Genomic DNA, 19870 nt, shown 5'->3' on the forward strand with positions numbered 1-19870 from the left:
GTGCCAAATGAAACATTTGCTCAAATTAAACTGCGAAGCCCAGGAGACTTAAGTAACCAAAAATATTAACTGTATCACTCTAAGCTGTTGCAAATTTGTTTTTGTCCAATTTCCTTAGATTTTCAACACTTCTTCCAGCCAACTCAAGTTATTTCTTTTCACATTTCACTGGAAAGTGCTAGTATATTGTGCAGCTTTAGGGTATGTTAGAAAGTCAGATGTTCACGTTCTCTATAAGAAGTCAGTGGTTGTATGAGCAATGGGCCTGCAGAAGACAGAGGATGAATATAACACCTTCAAACTCTAACGCTCACAAGTTAGCCTTGTCACAGTCTTAGTCTTCTGTAATTGCTGGATTTAGTGACATTGATAGAACGTATTTCTCCATTTCGATAGCTGATTTCTCAAGTGACAAAGAAGAGCAAATCATACCCCTACAGACAACTTTGTTTTGTTTTGTTTTGTTGAAAGAGAGGGGAAAAGATCCATAACCCACCCTTCCCCATTTCAGCTGAGTGGGGAACAACACTGCCACCTGAAAGAATATTTTTTTCCTCAAACTCTTGAGCTACCCTGGGCAAGGAAGAGAATGAACACGCAGTAACATCCTGAGCCCTAGTGTGAAATCCTAGCATCAATGAAGTCAATATAAATTTTGACACTCCTCCAACGTATCCAGGATTTGATCCAGAACCTCTTGTCCACTGTATGTCTGAACTGATAGAGTGAAGATAGTTTAATATTTATCATATATATTTAATGGTTGGACTCGATGATCTTAAAGGTCTTTCCCAACCTAAACAATTCTATGATTATATTTGCAACAGCTAAAATACTTGGCTCTGCACTTTTTTCCTTGGGAAATCAGGAAAGCACCCTTTCTTTCACATCTGGCATGTGTTTTGGTGTCTGTCAGAATTTCTCCTTGTCATGGGGTGAATAACTGGGATCATTGTGACAGAGGAGAGTCTAAATGTTTGCAACCAAAGCTGTCCATCACAGGTCCAAGCACAATTTTACGCTGGACAAATCATCGCTGATCCTGCACTGGCTCAGGAAAAAAAAACCCTAATGCTTGCAAGTAGCCAAAGAGAGAAAATTCTTGGCTCACTGTGGTCCAGCAATGACGCATAAACATCTAGATAGGCGCAGACAGAAAACATTTATCTGTAAAGCTGTCTTCACAAGATTTACAGGATGTGTTTGTGAAAAGCAAAGTGCAGACAGCCCTCTGGTCTTTCCCATAACTTTCCCAAAAGTTAATGCCATCAAACAACCCAACCTGTACGCCATCACAGCTACTCAGTCAGCGATGCCACTGCTGTAATGCAAAAGCCAAATTAGCTGCTGGGGGAAATCCCTTTTATTGACAAATATAAGTGGCAGTATTTTACTGGCTTTATTCTGGAGGTTTATAGGAAAATCCAGGTAGGATTATGGTGATCCTCCATTTGTTTGTTTAAACCATGAAAGTATTTCCTATGAGCTACAAACAACTGTTTAACACAACGAGCTGTGAACAAGTTTAGCTCTACCTGGTAAGATCTCCTGTCCAGATCCTCCAGAATATAGTTACTTAAAATATAGGTACTTAAAAGCTTTGCATTTTTAATTTCCTATAGTTGCTGGAGATGGGGAAACAGCCAGCCAGAATCCATTTCTGAGAGTCTGTAATATCCTGACACATATCTTAACATATCTAAATATACAAACAAACAACCTATCTGAAAAAATGCCCGTTGCAGCTAATGAGATCAGGCTGCCTGGTCTAAACGCCAGTCCTGAAATGGAGAGAAGGATTGCTGAACACATAGGAACGGGAAATTTCAAAATTGCACTAGGCATTAAAATAAAAAAAAACCCCAAAGTGGAACATGTTTTCCAGCAGGTCAGTGGTTTTGACACAGATGATGTACAATTTATCATGCAATCTTCTAAGTTAATAAAACACCAACATAAAAAGCATCAGTGATTTAAAAAAGGAGAAAAGCTAGCAGTTGTGCTTAAAATTTGGAGACCTGAACAAAAAATTATTAGAGCTGTGCAAAAGTAATCAAGTGCAGAAGGTGACTGTATCCTTGGCCAAAAGCACAGCTTCTCCCCGCCCAATGCTTTGAGAAATCCAAGCAGCATCTTAAAGACCGTACTTTTATGCATCCATGGGAAAGCATAATGGAATAACTGCTACATGCTTGACTTCTGGTATTCCAAACACAATTTCTTTAAGTAAATTGCTTTCGTTTAAATAGCCATATGTAGCATGGCAGAGTTCAATGCTGTACTAACAAAAAACTCAACGAGAGACTTCAACAATTTTGCTGGCTTTCTGAAAAGCGCATACAATCTGCAAAATAAAAGGCCAAGCTTCCAGCTAAAGAAGAGATTTTAAACAATTACCAAAGCAGGATAGTGATATCATAAAGGCAATTTCTGCGCTAGCTTGTTTTCTGAAACTCTCTTTGCCTCTGAACAGCTAGAACAGATAATAACTATTAGTAAATCAAACTCCTGCAATATCCAGCTGTGTCTCACACATTTACATACAGATAGAATGGGTATATGTTTTTAATATGTATGCAATACGTACTTTTACCACAGCTGAAGTGCATGCTACAAAGGAGGAGGAGAATGGGAATGGAATCAGCATGAGATAATAAAGTGGCCTAGATAAAGTATTAGCCAGCGATTGATCTCAAACAGGGGATGTTGCTTCTCTCTGACCTGATTACTTACTATGCATAGATTCCATTAAATAGAGCTTAGAATGGAAAGCTTCTGAAAAATACCGTAAATACAGTCAGATCTACAGCTTCCTGAGCCAAACCAGCCCGCGGATGCCTACCCACACACTCGGCTCGAGTAGGAGTTTAAACCTCGCCCGTACCACCGCATCACACTTGTTAAATATATGTGTATGTCTGCATTTCTCTGGGAGCCAGGCTTGTGATGCCAGAAAACTCCATGTTTTAAATGAAAACAGGAAGTTCAGGGGGGAAAAAAAAAATCTTTATGCAGAAGAATTGTTGAGATTTTCCTTTTCTAGTTGGAAGGGGAGAGAAGAGAGACAGAGGAATATGTTAAGATGTTGTGCAGTCTTCCCCGGTGCTGAAACAGGAGTAAGTTCAATTTAATTGACTGTATGTCTTTCTCTTAAGAGGGAACAAACTGGAGACAAAAGAGCAGACACTGTAAGCAAAAGGTTCAGAATAACCACCGGTGAATTATAAAGATTGTTCCTTTCCCTGGATGGACAATTTTCCTATTTCTTGGTGAAATGACTTTCTTTCACTCCTGTGGAACAACTCTGCTGATGTGAAATACTTTGAAACAATTAAATTGTTGATTATGTATACACAGACAAACCGATGTTATATCTTGTTTTGTAGATGGATACACGGCAGAAAGGGCATAGTGACCGAGTGTAAATACAGGAACCTGATTTATGCCAGCTGTTATGGAAATCTGGTGTTCGCTTGCACAAGAGTACCTATGGTACTAGAAAGCCTGACTTTATACAGGAATTTCATACAGCCTTGGCTTTGGCCCTATTTTCTGACAAAATGTGTATAGTGACTTGTACAAAAAAGGGCTTCCTAACATGATCGACAGGGTAAATCCATCCCTGATGTAACTCTGTGACTTCATTGGAGTTGCCAGTCTGGCACTCCAGGTATTGTTAGTCGGCTCTTAAAATGCATTTAACAATTCACCAATTATCAGGAGAGTAGAAAAAGATTGATGTTCTGCTCCCTTCATTTTGCTTTCAGTCTTTAATTATACTAAATTGGTTACAAAATAGTGACTTCCAGTACGGTTAACATCCATAGGGGAGAAAGCCTGCACGCTGCTGTTTTGTCTGAAGCTAACAATGATTAGGTGTTACACCTTTCATCCTCGCTAGTACAGTTCTTCTAAATAAAAAACCCAACAAACCCCAATGAACAAGGTGAAATCCTGTTCTCATTTAAATCAACGGTAAGCTGATCTTGACAAGTCCAGGATTTCACTGACAGTATCTGCATCACTCTGCCCACTCCGATAGTTAACAACAGGGAGATAGCCACCAGAACTACAACAGAGGTTTCAGAAACGGATGACGTGGGATTCTAAGGATACTGTAGTGAGCAATTCCACAATTCAGAGGATACTGAACAGCTTTTGTTCTGGCCCTGTTTTCCAACCAAGTATGGTAAATTATATACACGTGTCTATGTATGCACAGATATGCTGTGTGTATATAGACATATCATGCTAATGTATATACGCAGATTGATTTTATAAATAAAGTGCTCCTTGACAAGACTGGGTAAGTGCAAGGATGTAAAGGGCTTGACTGGTGAGTGACTACTGAGCTAATAGTGAAGCACAGGGTGCTCTGTGCCCATCAAGCTGGAGGAGGGAATTTAGGGCAGCTTATGAGGGCCAGGCACATCGCAGGCAAGGACTGGGTCACTTCTTTATTTCAGCAGCAGTCTACCTCCTGCTTTAGTACTTGTTGTTGCAAGTTCATTTATAATTGAACACAAAGTAACATGAGGGGAAAAATGCATTAAACAAAAGATTTTGTTTAAAAAGTAGGAAGGTTTGTGGTTTTGTTTTTGTTTGTTTGTTTGTTTTTTTTCCTGAGCCGCTATAATTTTAAAATTATTTTCCAAAATACCTCCTTAAAAGGAGACTAGCACACTCCAGGGCATGTAGTTGTAAAGATAAATCTGTGCATTTCCCTGGTACTGCAGGCACTCACCCTTTGGCCTCATTTTTATGACTCTACACCCTGGAGTGGTGTTATTGCTTACAAACATACATATATACTTATGGGGGTATGTGCGATCTGCAGATGTTTTATTTATAAGTGGCAGGCCTATTGCATCACTGAAACATGCATTTACAAACAGATATAGGTTTTATGAAACCCTATTCCGTGTTTTAATAGCTAAGCTATCCAGCCATAGCATAATAGTGCACAAGGTAAATGTGTCTACATCTCTAGAACCTGTTCCAAGTTTTCTCAGATGTGACTAACTGCAAGAATTTTCCAACCATCAAAAGTTAATAAAAAAGACAAAATAAGGCAGTGTAAGCCTTTCGTACGAGACATACAACACCACAAAGTGGAGGGGCTCCGATAAACTTTAAGGCCTCATTTTACCAAGGTATTTAAGCAGGTGCCTAACTTCAAATGTAGATCTATTGAAGTTAATATCCTTAAAATTAGATTCACAGTTAAATACTTTACTAACCAGGATCTAAATTGAGACTAGTCTGGATTGTGAGATACCTGCCCCAGGGCATCTTCAGAGATTAGCCTTTAACTAGAGAAGAGCTGCAATAGAAACACTTGTTTATTCTACTTGCCGTTTGCAGCATGTAACCAAGAAATGAGAGGATGCAAACCTGTCCTTATCTTGTTAAACTCTGTTAAAATTATTCCCAGATATTTAATGCATAGAAAATAAATTATGATGATTTTACATAAGCCTCCAAGTTACAGGAAACATAGCACATAAAGAAAAGTAATGAAACACTTAAAAATCAAAGATATTTGACGCAAGTCAGAGGGGACTACAATTCTTATCTACAATATAAGTTACTGTAAATATCTGTAGTAGTTTTTTGATAAAGTATTTTTCTAAGCTGCTTAAAAACAGTCAAAACAGCACTCCCACTAAATACACAGCCACAAGGGACCAGCTTGAGAGCAGGTACCCTATTATAGCTTTACTGAAAAAATGACAATTGCAAGGAAAAGAAGTGGTCTCTGAGCTCAGATTCCAACACCGAGAGCCCTTCAACAGGGAGACCAAAGCTACGTATTAACTCAATCTTCTGTAGCCAATCTAATTTCATTTTACATTAGTATAAGTGAAAACAAAGTCTCCTGCATTTCATTAAAAATACACCATTTTGACCACATCCTCTGTTTTCAATCTTCAGATTTTGAAAGGTTAAGACTGGCAAATGATGACAAAGAGTGACCTACATTAAGCTGTAATCCCTGGGCATACGAACTGAAAAACCTGTGTATTAAGCATCAAAACGGCCTTGACTGAAACGTGACACTGGCTGTGAAAGTTCTATATTAACTCCCCAAATCAGAAGTGAAGATCTGGCCATGATGAAGGTAACAGCAAAATACCCATCAACTTCAGTGGAATCATAACTCCACCTTTGGTTTGTGTACTCTCTGTAAATATGTAATTGCTGCACAAGCCAGAAAGAGTTTAGATTTAAATTTGTACATACTGAAAAATGCAGGGAAAAAACCGGATATACTTCTATATACACGAATAAAAAGTATTCACAGACAAATACATACTGAGGGGCTCCGAAGTTTCACTTACCATTAAATCTTCAGGTGCTGGCCTTTCCTTTGGTTGCTTTTTCATGCTATGTGTCATAAAACAAAATGTTGATATATAAACAACTGCTCATATATTGTACTTGCTTAAATATTGAAGATACCCTCTTTTAACATAGAGTGAAGAATTTAAATGTATTTCTTAACTTTATCATGTGTCGATAGGAAACAGGGTTGCTAACAGTGGCCAAAATGTAAATGGATTTCGTCCTTCCCTCCCTTATGGGGTGCAGTGGTCTACACTGTTTGTAACTATTTACACTGTGTGTAAATAGAGAGATCATTGAAAACCAATCAGCTCAGAAGGCACAGTAAGTTGATTCTCATTTTGCTAGTGATTATTACATTGCTCGACACAAAGTATTATCCAAACAGGTGGGAAATTTAACTCTAACACTAAACAGCTTCAGGAGAACGCACAATACCCTGGGGTTTCTACCTTAATTTTTTCACATTTATTTCCATTACACTGCAGGGTGATAGTTCATTACACAGCATTAACCTGTTTATAAGATCATGTTTCTCATCCAAATAGTCCTAGTTTTCTGTGCAACAGGTGCAATTAGCTATTGAAGGCTGTGCTTAGCTGCATGAAGGAACACAATAACATGGCACAGAGGTGACCATCAGGAGCTGCCTACTGACTAATTGGATTACATCCAAACAGCCAGTGTTTATGGTGTAATTGGCATAAAGTCATAAAGTCTGATACACTGTTCACTTGACATCTCTAATACTTATTAGGAATTGATTGCTTAAATAGTATATAGTTTCTTTTTATTTGCTTTTTTTAAAACACTAGTGGCTCCCACTAAAACATGCAGCTGATCTAACACTATCTCTAAAATACTAGATGATCTGTGCTGTAAATCGGAGGTATTAACGATACAATTTACCTTCCCTACAAATAACTATAAGCACCTCAAATGATACAGGCATTAGCAAGTAATGCAAGCTGTCTGATGAGTAGGTTGGTAGCAGTTCTAATCTGACAGTCCAAAGTAGCTGCATCCCCAGGGAAAACAAGGCTATTAGCCACCATCAGTTATGCTTCAGTTTGACATCTGTGGAAATTTTAACACAGGTTATCCCTCCCTCTGCCTCAATGAGAGTTTTTTTAAAACAGTCTGTCATCAATTTTTTCGCAAGGATAAAAAGCGTAGACCTCCACACACATCAGTTAGTTGTGCTGCAGAATCCTCCAAATAGTGTTGCTCTTTGTAAACTGAAACTATTGAAAACGGAGGCCTATGTTACACAAACTTTAATTATTTAGTTACTTTAATTAACCGATAATCAGACTGCTTTTTGTGTCTACATTGTTTGTTGCACACTATGCCAGTCCCGAGAGGTACTTTCTCCTATGTTATGTATTCAAAATTCAATTTTATAGGCGACTTTTGCCGCGGTGACCCTGGCATACAGCAGAGGACCTGAAAGCGCCACAGAGCCCGACCTACAGATCCGCGTGGGGCAGAGGGCTTCGAGGAGGACGCATCCCTGAAGCTCGCCGTGGCACACACTGAGATAGCTCCATCTGATTTAGCACAGCTGAGCATCCAGCCCTGGAAGTGCATGTTCGCAGAAGGGATGCTTCTCCGTCAAACACATCATGTTTTTACAGAATTCAAGCTTGGTTCTTCTGCCCTCCCTCACTTTTTTTTGGGGGGGTGGAGGGGAATGTGACAGTTAAAAAAAAAAGATTTTTTCCTTTCACTTTGTTTCTTCAGGACAGCTTACCCTCAAGATTTGTATTCTCTAGTCACTCATGAACTGTATTCTTTCTCCTACAAATTCCTCCTCTCCCCAATCCTCCTTTAATTTAAAAGGTTTCCAATGAACTATTCAGTTTTAAGGAAAGAAAATATACCCAGTGGTGTGTTTTAAAATACGACTCTCAGTAAAAATTACTTACTGAAAAGCCAATGAATTAATCAAGGCTGCTTGCCTTTCTAAATATTGAGGCAATTTTATATGAAATATTTTTAAAAGCCCTGAATAATGATATTATACACAAGTCTTTGTGGCCTCTTTACCCCCCAGATGAATTCTTCAGAGTCTCAGTGCACAAGACTGCACCCACATTCAGGGTAGGTTTATTAAAACAGGAAAAACCCTTGTAAGTACTTTTATGACCCTTTGTGTAAATAACGTTTACATAATTTAAACAGTTTGCTTAGCTTTGCTGCCCCATCTGCCCAAGGCCCCCAAGTCCCTCTTCTCTCAGAAAGGATGCAAGGAAAGCCATAAGGTCTCGCAGAGCTGCAGAGTTAATGGCATGTATCATTTACATTGAGGGCATGGCATGTTTGCAAACTGAGCTTACCATTGAGTGATGAAGTGTACAAATGGCTCAGAGAACTCCCCGGCTGGAAGGACGGGCGATTCCTGGGATTGGATTGAAACAAGAAGCAGAGTCAGAAGGAGAGAAGATAATTTTTTTTTAGGAGAGTAATATAACAGCGACAACAAAACAAAAAAGGAAAAAAAAACCCCAAGGAAGTGACAAAGCCCCTTTTCACACAGACTATTTGAGGGAGAAAGGTACAAATTCTTCCGAGAATGTGTTATAAAACACTGAATTTCAACTAATGAGTATTACACAATGGGTAAAAACATGTGGAAAGACACTGAGGGGAGGTGAAAAAAGGACAATGATAGCCACAGGGTAAAAAGGAAGGTAGGGAAAGTGTAAATGAGAAATTAATGATTATTTAAGTAACACACAAATGGTCTTGTAATTAACAAAGAGCTGTGAAATTATTCTTGTGTTGACCTTTGTTTCTTTCACTGCATTTGCTATTTATTTACACTCATGTTTATTTACACTTATTCATTTTAGAGGCTGTCCTCATATGCTGTCTGTTCTAGATTTAAAAGGCAAAATAATTTTTAAGAGGAAAAAATGCAGGATTTACCAGTCTAGTGGTAGAAAGTAACCACCCAGTATTCAAGAAAGAAAAAAAAAAAAACCAACCTAAGAGCACAAGAAAAAAAATTACAAACAGGGAACAAACAACATCACCATTTGCAAAGAAGGGCTTTACGAATTTAGGAGTTTTTCCAAGAATGACAGAGAGCTCCACTGTGTTTATAGTGTAACAGCTCAGGATGTAATGAAATTACACTGCAGAGTACTTTAACAGTGTCATCTCATTAGACCTACAGTTGGAACAAGAGAGCCACATAAAACAGGCAGCTGCAAATGACTCCATTCTCATCTATTCTCATTTGCTATTAAAAATACCTTTCGGCGGCTTTTTTCCTCCCTGACATCCCTACACAAAGTACCCTGCAAAGTATGATACATGCACCTATTTAAATTAACAAAGGAATGACTTATTTTAATCTCACTGTGCTTTGGAGTGCTTTGGCCATTTGGATGAGCAATATATCATTACATACAACCTTCCAGCGCTGCAGGCAAGAAACTCAGAGCGTGCAGCATTTGGTGGGAGCCAAACAATTTCTCTAGCACACAACTGTGTCAAATGCATGCATGTATTCATTATTGAGAATGCGAGGAAATAGCTTTGATGTAGTGGAAAAAAGAAGATGATAAAAGCACCTCTGCAATGTGTGTGCCATTATCAATGGTGGCAGATAGACACAACTGCAGAGCCTCCTATGTGATTAGTAAATATACATATAATTGCTGTGGCCAATTATCAGAAAAATGAGATCGGTAATTACAAGACAGAAAATTAACTAGAACTCTTATTAAGGCTTTGTTTCCAATTCAAACAATTGGAAACTGCTGGAAAATACAATTAAATCAAAAGTAACTGAAGAGTAAAAGGAGAAGCCAAAATTGCTTTACAATTTTCAAAGACTTCTATTAAATACAAGGAGTGTTTGATATAACATGCCCAAATTCTCTTTGAACTTAGACCGGGTGAGGGAGAGGTTATTGTTTCTAAACTTACAAATGACATCAATATAGGAAGGTTTCCACTGGAGAGTGGAAGGAACAGAAGGAAATAAGCAGTGCAATTAAACTTTCTCCACTTCAAAGAACTGCGCACAAAAATTATTCATATTAATACAGAAAATGCAGAGCCAAACATCAGGCTTGCTTATACGGCACAGAGCCCAGCAGGTTTTGCCTCTCCCCACCATTTTCTCGTGTCCAGCAGAGCCTTCCTGGGCTTGTGCCTGAAGTGCCAAAAGCCACTTTTCCCAGGTGGTCCAGACTCAAAGCAGAACAGGTAGGAAATGCTCTGGGCACACAGTAGAGATCATTTGGAAAAGTACAGGGCAAAGCTATCAGAGCCCACTCCCTGGGCTCGGGCTCTGCCCAGCAATCTATCCCTGCTCTTTATTTTAAGTAAAACGCAAGCAAGGAGCTTGTCACAACCGCCCCTGTAACGGGGCTGCCAGCTCTGATCAGGGGAGCAGGACAGGCGGACGGCGCTTCACACTCATCTGGTAGGTGATAATTTCTGCCATCACAAAGAGATGAGGGACCCATAATAGAGTGAAACTTCATTATGAGAGGGAAGGAGAAGCTGTTGGACTGCTCTGAAGCCACTGGCATTTCGCTTGGCTATCCCAAGCTAAGCTGGCATCGGGGTTCATGCAGGCCAGGGAAGAAGTTGCTTCAATGTCAGTATCAACACCTTGACCCTGCCACTCCTGCACTGCCTCACGGCCAGGAGACAAGGTGCTCCTGCATAAGCACGCAAGAAAATCTCACCTGGATGAAAGTAGTGTAAAATGCTTTTTTTTTTTTTTTTTTTTTGGTGCGTTTTTCTGTACAATGCAGGTATTTCAATGCCATCAGGCCTACCCTCTTCTGCTGTAGGCCTCTCAGTCATGGCCATGCCTTGGTTGGTTTGCTTGCAGGAGTCCAGGAAGAGATTGTGTGTGTGTGGTGATGAACACAAACCGCATCTCGGTATGAAAACTAGATGCATTAATACAGTCTTCTCAAGGATTTTAGACTGCACACCCACAAATTTATTGGCTCTGTGCCTGACAAACTATAAGCTTTTTGGGAGAGTGCATCAATCTCAAGAAAATACTTGCTGGGAAACACGTTTGAGGGCAAACAGATCAGTGCAGATAAAAACTTTAATTTCACTCCTGTAAATATACGCCAATTGTTACTTTACAGCATAGGTAAGACAGGGGAGAAGGTGGCAGGTTCTGGTTTTAGCTCAACCAGGAAAGCGTGGACCCTCAACTGCTTCTGAAGGTGAACACTGAAAAGATGCCGCAAATGCTGCATTTTACCTTAGTTAGAAAGAGAAAACATCCATTCAGTGTCTGCCCAGGGAAACCAATAACCGAAATATTTTGATTTCTGATGCTGTTCTGTGCAAGACCATTTGAGTAAGCAGAAAGGTGAGAGTGTTTTGTAGTTAGAGCTATTTCTAATGAGAGAGAGCGCTGCTATTGCTACCTCTGTAACTTGAGGAATCACAAGGTTGTTGTATCGGGTATAAAGAAAACACTTCCAAAACTACACAAAGTAAATACATCCTATATTGTTTCCTGAAGTTGCCTGGACTTCGGCTGATACTCAAGGAGATGCGAATATGAGGAAATAAAGCAAAGCTACACAAGTCTACCAAGTCTACGCCATCTGTGTGATGCAATAGTCACATTTGATGTAATTATAGGGAACGGTCCAGCTGCACTCTGCCAGCCCGCCTTATTTTACCCACCTGCACAGTGAAATCATACTACAGAAGCAAAAAAAGTAGAAAATCAAGATTATAGAGGAGTGAGGAATAGGTATACTCATTCTAAACTGGGAAATGGTTCTTTCATTTTCATTAAATACCCTATCTGTTAACTGGTATCATGAAGACCTATATATCGGTAATGCTGCTAAAATGGCAGTAAAGACACAAACGGTTGTAAGGGTCAGTGACCACTGGCCTCTTACATCTGCAGGCAGCTTATTCCCAAGACTGGCTATTTCCCTCAGCATCCAAGCAACATTTCCGTAATCAGGATGTGCTGCAGGAGAAGACAAGATCAGCCTCTGATTTCTCAAAACCAGCCAAACCGTGTACTCACAGTGAGAACGGGGAAGGGCAATAGGAAAAAAGTTTGAGTGATGCCTTTGCCTTGTGAATAATGAACAGTTCAAGAAGGTCAACCCATTACAACTGAAACCGTTTAATTATTAATTATGCACAATCTATGAGCAAAAGGACAAGTTCAGAATGTTTAATGTGTGGTAACTCCGACTGGACCCTCTCTTGGCATTTTGTTATTAGCACTTGTCAGCAAGGTGCTCAGGCATAAAGAAAAAAGCACAGCAGCAGAAAATCTGAGCTAGCAGGAGGAGGGAGGGTTTTAAACTTCAAACACTGCTCCTAAAATTTAATTTATAGAGTGCCAAGGCTCTGGTATAAACCTTATTGACTTCCGCAGAGTTAGGGGAAGTCACATTATCTAAATGAAGACTGAGAATAAGAATACCAAGACAATCTCTCCAAAAGCTCTCTCTTTTGAAGGGAATGGTAACATTACTATCTGCATCTTCTTTTTTTTTTTTTTTTTACAGGTCTGAACAAAGGAAGAGTGAACCACCAAATAGTGTGTCCAGAAGCCAACCAATCCTTTACAATCTATGGAGTAAGAGCTTGAATTACAGGTCTGAGCATTATCCTCACCTACTTCTCAAACCTATTACTTGAAATGTCTCCTGATCTGTTTGCTCTCACTAAGCAGAGATACTACTGAGGCTCAGGAAATAAATAATGTCCAGCAAACCCATAAATAACCATGAATAAGGCACCTTTTCCCTCTTTTCTGTCCAGCTTAGAGGCTTACCTGGAGAAACTCAAGGAGCAAATGCAACAGATACAGCTCTGAGTTGCTTACTTTCTTTGGAAACACTCATGTCAATGAAATTTGGGAGTAGTTCTTGACTGGCAATATACACCAAAAACATCCCCTGCTTTACACACCTTCAGAGGTCTGACCCCAACAGACAATTTCTTGAGAGTGAAATATTTTCTCAAAGCAACTAGAAGTCTGAGATTTATCACATCCTTTCTGAAGAAAGCCCACAATCTCCCTATAACAGGAAAAACAGCAAATACAGCTTTCTACCGAAAAAAAACCCTTCAAGAAAGTGATGGCAAAGCCCTCAGCTCTGTGTTAAGATCAAACCTGTGTTCTTCCTACCTCCTCCTTTGGGAGCCAGACCCAGGGCCAGCCCTGGAGCAGAACGATGGCAGCCTGTCCTCAACGTGTCCCCAGAAGAAAACCAGGCTGCAGAGCCATGCAGGCTCAAAGACGAGCTCAGCTATGCTTCGTGGGCAGCAGAGGTTGGTATTCCCAGTGGATCCCCACACTCAGTGCAAATAGGTTTTACTCCCTCTTCTCATCTGCTAACTCCCTCTCTGTGAAGGGTTAATTCTCCCCATTCCCCACAGCTACCGCTATTTTGCAAAGCTCTCTCCTCAGTGTGAAGGCTTGTGCAGAAGGAAATGCCATGGTCCTATGGCTCTATGGCCACAAGAGGGAAGTTAGCAGAAGCCAGCAAACCAAACTTCAGTTCTACTCTCCTCTGGGTTTCTCCAGCACACCCTGTCTTCAAAATTATCATCTCCTCTGGGCAGATACTCCTATTCTGCAACTTGGCCATTGATGCTGAAATGGCAGTATTTAATAAATAATGTGTGTGCTTTACAAAGCATTTCTGGCTTATCACTTCAGCCTAAAAAATCTCTAGGATTAAAGAGTTTTTATGCACTCCAGCTTCTCTTTTACTAAAGCTTTCAAAGAATACACATATTTTTACATAGTAGCTGCATTCTACTTTGTGGCCAAATAGTGATTTTTTTTCAGACAAACTTAAGTTTTAGATGCACCAGAAATGCTGCCAGGTGCAATTACATGTAATAAATGCAGTGCAGTTACTGAGCTGTTTCAATGAGACCAGCAAATAACAATATTGTACATGTCCAGACTGACTCCTACAAGCACAACTTTCTTTCACAGCATTCCTAAAAAAAAAAAAATAAAAATAATAATAAAAAAAAATCCATTTCTGACTTTCTAGCCAATCTACTTCAAAAGCCTTGCACAAACCTAATGGCAGGTGATTTCCTACAAGTAACAAGTTTGCAGAAGACAGTGATGTCTGGAGGTGGCTCAGAGGCCCAGACTTGAAAGCATTTCTGGATTGTCCCCATTATACTCCCACCCCCAGCAGGAAGGTGAAAGATGATTACATCTCTGCGCCAGGTCGCTTCTTGCTCTTTTCTTAGTAGCAGATGCCAAATGTGACAAATTATACGTGGGGGCATTTTGGTGTGAAGTTTCGTCTGCTGGGATTGGAGTGTCAGCAGTAAACTCATTTATTTCCAGATCTCTAGCTGGACGGGAACCAAGGTCGAAAGGCCAGTGTTTTATCCACCAAAACACTCAGCCTACCTTTAACACCTCAAATCACGTGAGAACCAGCTATTCTCTCAGCAGCGCTACCTGCTCCCCAAATTCTTGAAAGCATCACGTATGCGTAACCTACATTCGTACCGAACGCATGCAGACGTGCCTGGTTAAGTAAGTCAGTAGATACTTGGGGCTATTCGGTTGTCACTTTTGCAGCATTTGCCACTGTGGGATATTTTTCAGAGCCCAGAAGAGGGAAGGAAAGAAGTGGAAGAGTGTAATTAACATCAGGAATAATCTAGAGTGTACGACATGACATTTTCTACCTCTCGTCAAGCTTTGTACTTGTTAGTGTGGCTCTCTAAAGGGCCTTGCAGATAAGTGTACAGGTAGCTGGAAAAACAGGTTAATCCTTTAACCGTAACTGTAATTGCTTTCTCTCTAAAACAAACATAAGAATTTTTTCCTCTCATTGCTGGTCTCTTGTCGATCATAAGCTAGCAGAGCACAGCAGTGTTTTGGGTAGATACACACACATACGCACATTTCAAATAGCTAAGGCACAGCAGCATGAAACGTAGCCTCTACCTGTTCACACCGAAGGGACTCAATTGAAAAACTAAACCCATTTATTGTTCCCTTTTTCCTCTGTACACTCCCGATGCATTTTTATTGCTTTTTCATAAAACACTGCTGCAAATAATCAAGCATGACCATTGACATCCACAAGATTGAGTTTTAGGAACCATTAAATGAGCTTGTCCTCTTGGGAAGGTTCTTGCTCAGGTTGGTCTAAAGGTAATTATTCAGCAATTCCTACCTGTGGTTTTACCTTGTTCCTATATAAGTCTCTGAATCTCATACACTAGTAAGGTCACAGTTTCTGTCTCAATAGAAGTATACCCTAAAACAACTTATCCACTGGACAAATTATGGTGGGTTTGTGTACACATGCGCACACATGTGTGCATATCCTAACACCAGCTTTTCTTGCATGGAAATCTTCAAAACTCCAGAAATTTTCAAGGTTAAGTATAGATATTCATACATTTAAATCAATACCTGAGAATCTAAAGAGAAATTCCTAAAGAAAAAATAAAGTCTTGTTTCATTCTAAGCCTTTGGAGTTTTCTACTTCCTTTAGAGAAACAGCAAAATGTAGCACTGATGCATAAGGTTAAGAAATTCAGCACTTGAGAGGCAATGATCTTCACTGTGTTATTTGATCAAGCTGAACATCCTAAAAATTTTTAAGGCTATACTGTAGTAATAGAGGGATCTATTTAACCAGGTAAAAAAAAGAAGGGAATAGAAACAACTATAAGATACATGTATTAAGTGCAAGTTATTTTTTCCATGGGAAAATCTGAAAATTTATTGACACTGAAATGCTTCATAGCTCAGCATTAACACCACACTAGCATTAACTGATGCTGCTAAATGTTTCTAGAGTACGAATTCAAAAAGGAAAAAAAAAAGAGGTCTTTGATTCGCAGAGTTTGTAAAGTCCTTGAGCTAGATTAAACTGCAGTCTTGTGAGACCGAGTATCTCTGTGGGGGCACTTAACAGAAATGCTCAAGAAACTCATGGAAAGCTTCTCACTACTTACTCGCGAAGCTATCAGACTAAGGATTCATGAGTACAATTAATTAATTTTTCTTTTAAATTTCTGCCTGACTCATCAAAATAGACAAGTTTTTTAATGCTATCTTCTATTTGTAAAAATAGGATTTGCTCTTGAAAGTCTTCACTTCTCAAGCTTCTAAGGTAATTGGAATAATACAATCAGTTCACTAAAACTAATGGAGAAAAATTCTTTTTCTCCCTAATTCAATACAGTATAATAATAATAATAATAATAATAATAAAGCCAAACTCAACACCTAAGTCACTATTATGCTGAGACAACCTACGGAAACTTTGAAACCAAAATTAATTTATTTGAGGTTATGAAGAAGAAAGGATTAGAAACTAGACCTGATGCTTAACTACAGAGCTTGTGACCACAACTGCTCCAGTACAGCAAAACCCGGTTTAGAGCAACCACCCAAGGGGCTGGCAATAATTGCTTTCCTAGAAGGGATACTCCAACTAAATAAAGGTCAAACAAAGAGCCCTGGAGAGCTTACGGAAAATTTAAAGGAGTTGCTTAAGTCAGGAGGACTGGCTACTGGATGCCTTCCCCAGTGCAAGTTTCCTCTACCCAACCTTCTCTGGATGCAGAGCAGATATCTCTAAAGTCAAAAACAAGGGGATGGAAAGGATGCGAAGCTGACATGCGGAAACCACAGAGCTGTCGCGTTTGGCCGTTTGGGATCTTCCTACACAAGCTGCAATCACCTCGGTGTCTTACTAAATGCTGATCTGACTAGCAACCAGGAAAAATGTCATTTTTAGGTTTTAGAAATACTGCACCTGGAATACAGCTGAGGAAGTAACTAAACAGTAATTTCCTACGTAATGCATTTTGACATCAAGATAACAAGGAAATGAGTAACTACAGGTTGCAGGAATCTTGAAAACAATGCCACTTGTCAAACAACTGCAAGGAGCACAAAAATATATTATGATTTTCCTGAAAACTTAACCCCGCATTTTGCTGCAGAGTCACAGAACCCAGTAACCCACTGCTTACCAAACTGAAAATTTAGAGCACCCTCATTTACCTTTTAAACTGAGAACTTTGTAATGCATTACGAAGAAAATGTGTGATTATAATCAAGGCTACGGTTCTCATAATGTCTGCTTGGAAGCGGAATTTGATTTATTGAGTGAGTCTTGCAGACATCAGCAAAGAGCCACTTAACTGGACCATGCAGGTTGTCTGGGAGGTTGCTGGAGATTTGGAGGCAGAACAGGGAACACTTAAGATTTTTTTTTGTCAGCTAAAAAAAAAAATCACGAGAGGCATTCTGAGACAGTGAGCAGCAAGAAAGGTTAAAAAGCATACCGACTTTCCCTGCAATCTTTAGGTTTCAGAGTCGACCCACTAAGTGAAATTGGGTGGCCTGCATTTCTCCAACGCATCATTTGTGGGGCCTGCAACATTAATGGTATTATTCTGGGGCTCTGTTTTTTGTATTTCTAAATTATCATCTGGAACAGATTCTGATGACAAAAACTTTTTTTTTTTTTTTTTAAAAAAACCACACCTAACACTTCTGAAGCATAATCCCATTGCTGAGTAGATTGCATTGCAAATTCTTTGGCTGCATGACCGTGAAACATAGGGCCACATCCAGGACATCTTCCAAGCCCGGCAATGGCTCCAGCTTCCAGCAGGACTCCATTCTCCTTCATGTCGGAGTGTTTCTGGAAAGACCACATGCACAGCAAGCGATGCATGTCCTTCCCAATAGGGATTCATCTGCACTGCTCAGTGCTTTCCATATAACATTTCGGTGAGTTGGAGACAAACTAAGTTGAGTGCTAGAATATTAAATTACTCTCAGCTCTCAAATAACAGCAGACTGCCTTTATTGCTGGCTGTGTTGCAGGATGAACTACATTAACAACTAGTCTATCCTCATCTTTGGACCAGAAGCAGAAGTCTTATCATGGTGGGAGATGCTGCTACGATTAGGACTGTTGCTTAAATGAGCGTGTCTTATTTGTAGCTGGATCAGATATCACTGTAAGTTACCACATGTTAAAAAATAAAGGTCCTGGCAGGCATGTATCCTATTCACACAATGCTCCTCACTAATTTTGCCATTAAAAAAATAATCCCAGAACCAATGCCATTAAAAGCCCAATAACGTAATTTAACAAAAAAAAAAAAAAAAGGTCAGGCATAGTTTACTGTGATTTGGGAAAAAGAACCGTGCCTGAAATTTATTTATTTTTTTAAAATTATCTTGCTTCTCAAATCATTCTGCAGATTTTCTGCAAGTAAATTTAAGTCCTAGGAAATGAAAAACCAGACTTTTTAAACTGCCAAAGTGACCTGCTATGTCTCATATATTTCACTAAGAGTTAAAAAACAGTTCAAAAAAATTTCACTGTTGCAGAACATCTAAGAACTCCCGTGGACAGTTTTTATTCCACAGTGCATCACCTTACAGAGTTTGAGAAAAGGCCAGGATACCTAAGTAATACAGAAGCAACCTCTTAACTAGTTCAGTCATCAATAAATCCTATGAATTAATGATTAAGAATTAACACAACTTTTGGATTCCCGCTGTGTTTTGGTGGAACGTGGAACAGTTCTACAAAACCCAATGACTACTGATATAATAAGCAACTATTATAAAGAGTCAAGGTCTAAATTTCATAGTTTTAAAAAAAAATTCAGGTTCTCCCATATCAGGCTCTGCAGTTTTTAGCCGGCTCCAGGGGGAAAGACTGGGGTAAGCACGCTGCCAGCAAAGACCCAGTTTCAAGAAACACTCTCTTCCACAGAGCTGTTTAATCACAATTTTAGGAGTCCAAAGTCCAAACCATTCTCTGTCACGCAAAAAGACATATTAAAGGACTTGAGGGAAGAAGACCCAGAGTTTTCGAGTCCAACAACTTCAGCAAATCGTTACTATGGCATGAAGCTACATGGGGACGGAGGATGCTCGAGGAGCTCGATGTCACCCTTGCAGATCTATTCCTCCCATTCCCTATGACACTATGGCTCAGCCAGAAGCTGTGCCATTATGGGAGCACTGCTGTGGCCTATCCCTTTGGAGGAAGAGGCGAGCTACAGATCGTCACTCCTTGCTGTTCTGATCGTCATTAAGGTAGGTGGGGAATTCTGCACCAGTATGTGGGGTCCCTATGGGGACGGGCTGCACAGCGCAGCAGCAGGAGAGGGGCTCTGCTCCTACCTCCTGCAAGTTTTAGGACCTCCTTACAGCCAAGGGGAAAATTTGTCCCAAAATAATCAGTCTTACAACACTAAGCATTTCCAATCCTTAATACTCATGGTAGCAACAACAGCTGTACAGTACCAGACAGTAAAGAGACTTTCCCTCTCAAAAGGTCCTTGCGTAGAAGAAAGAGTGTGTATTAGCCAAATAAGTAGGTCCCTCTGTTATTCCCCACGAGGCACATCTTACAGAAGACAAGTGAGGAGGGAAAAAAAAAAAATAGTCGCAAGTTAAACACAGTTTGCTTTGAGGTCTTTGTATGCAGGACAGGGCCAGGGGTGGCAGGAGGGTCTGTTA

The 19870-nt window shown here is 39.8% G+C and overlaps 1 protein-coding gene across 8 annotated transcripts in view; it reads right to left on the reverse strand.

Moving 5' to 3' along the window:
* MAP2K5 (mitogen-activated protein kinase kinase 5) overlaps window positions 1-19870 on the reverse strand; it is a 141132-nt gene that overhangs the window by 17291 nt on the left and 103971 nt on the right. For all 8 annotated transcript variants that reach the window (XM_074837042.1, XM_074837046.1, XM_074837041.1 and 5 more), the window contains 2 exons: window positions 8685-8746; window positions 6342-6387 (listed from right to left, as the gene is read on the reverse strand). In XM_074837042.1, coding sequence (XP_074693143.1) covers window positions 6342-6387; window positions 8685-8746 — 108 coding nt within the window. The remainder of the gene's footprint in view (window positions 1-6341; window positions 6388-8684; window positions 8747-19870) is intronic.

The sequence above is a fragment of the Strix aluco genome, chromosome 12 (genome assembly GCF_031877795.1).
Source record: "Strix aluco isolate bStrAlu1 chromosome 12, bStrAlu1.hap1, whole genome shotgun sequence".
Lineage (NCBI taxonomy): Eukaryota > Metazoa > Chordata > Aves > Strigiformes > Strigidae > Strix > Strix aluco.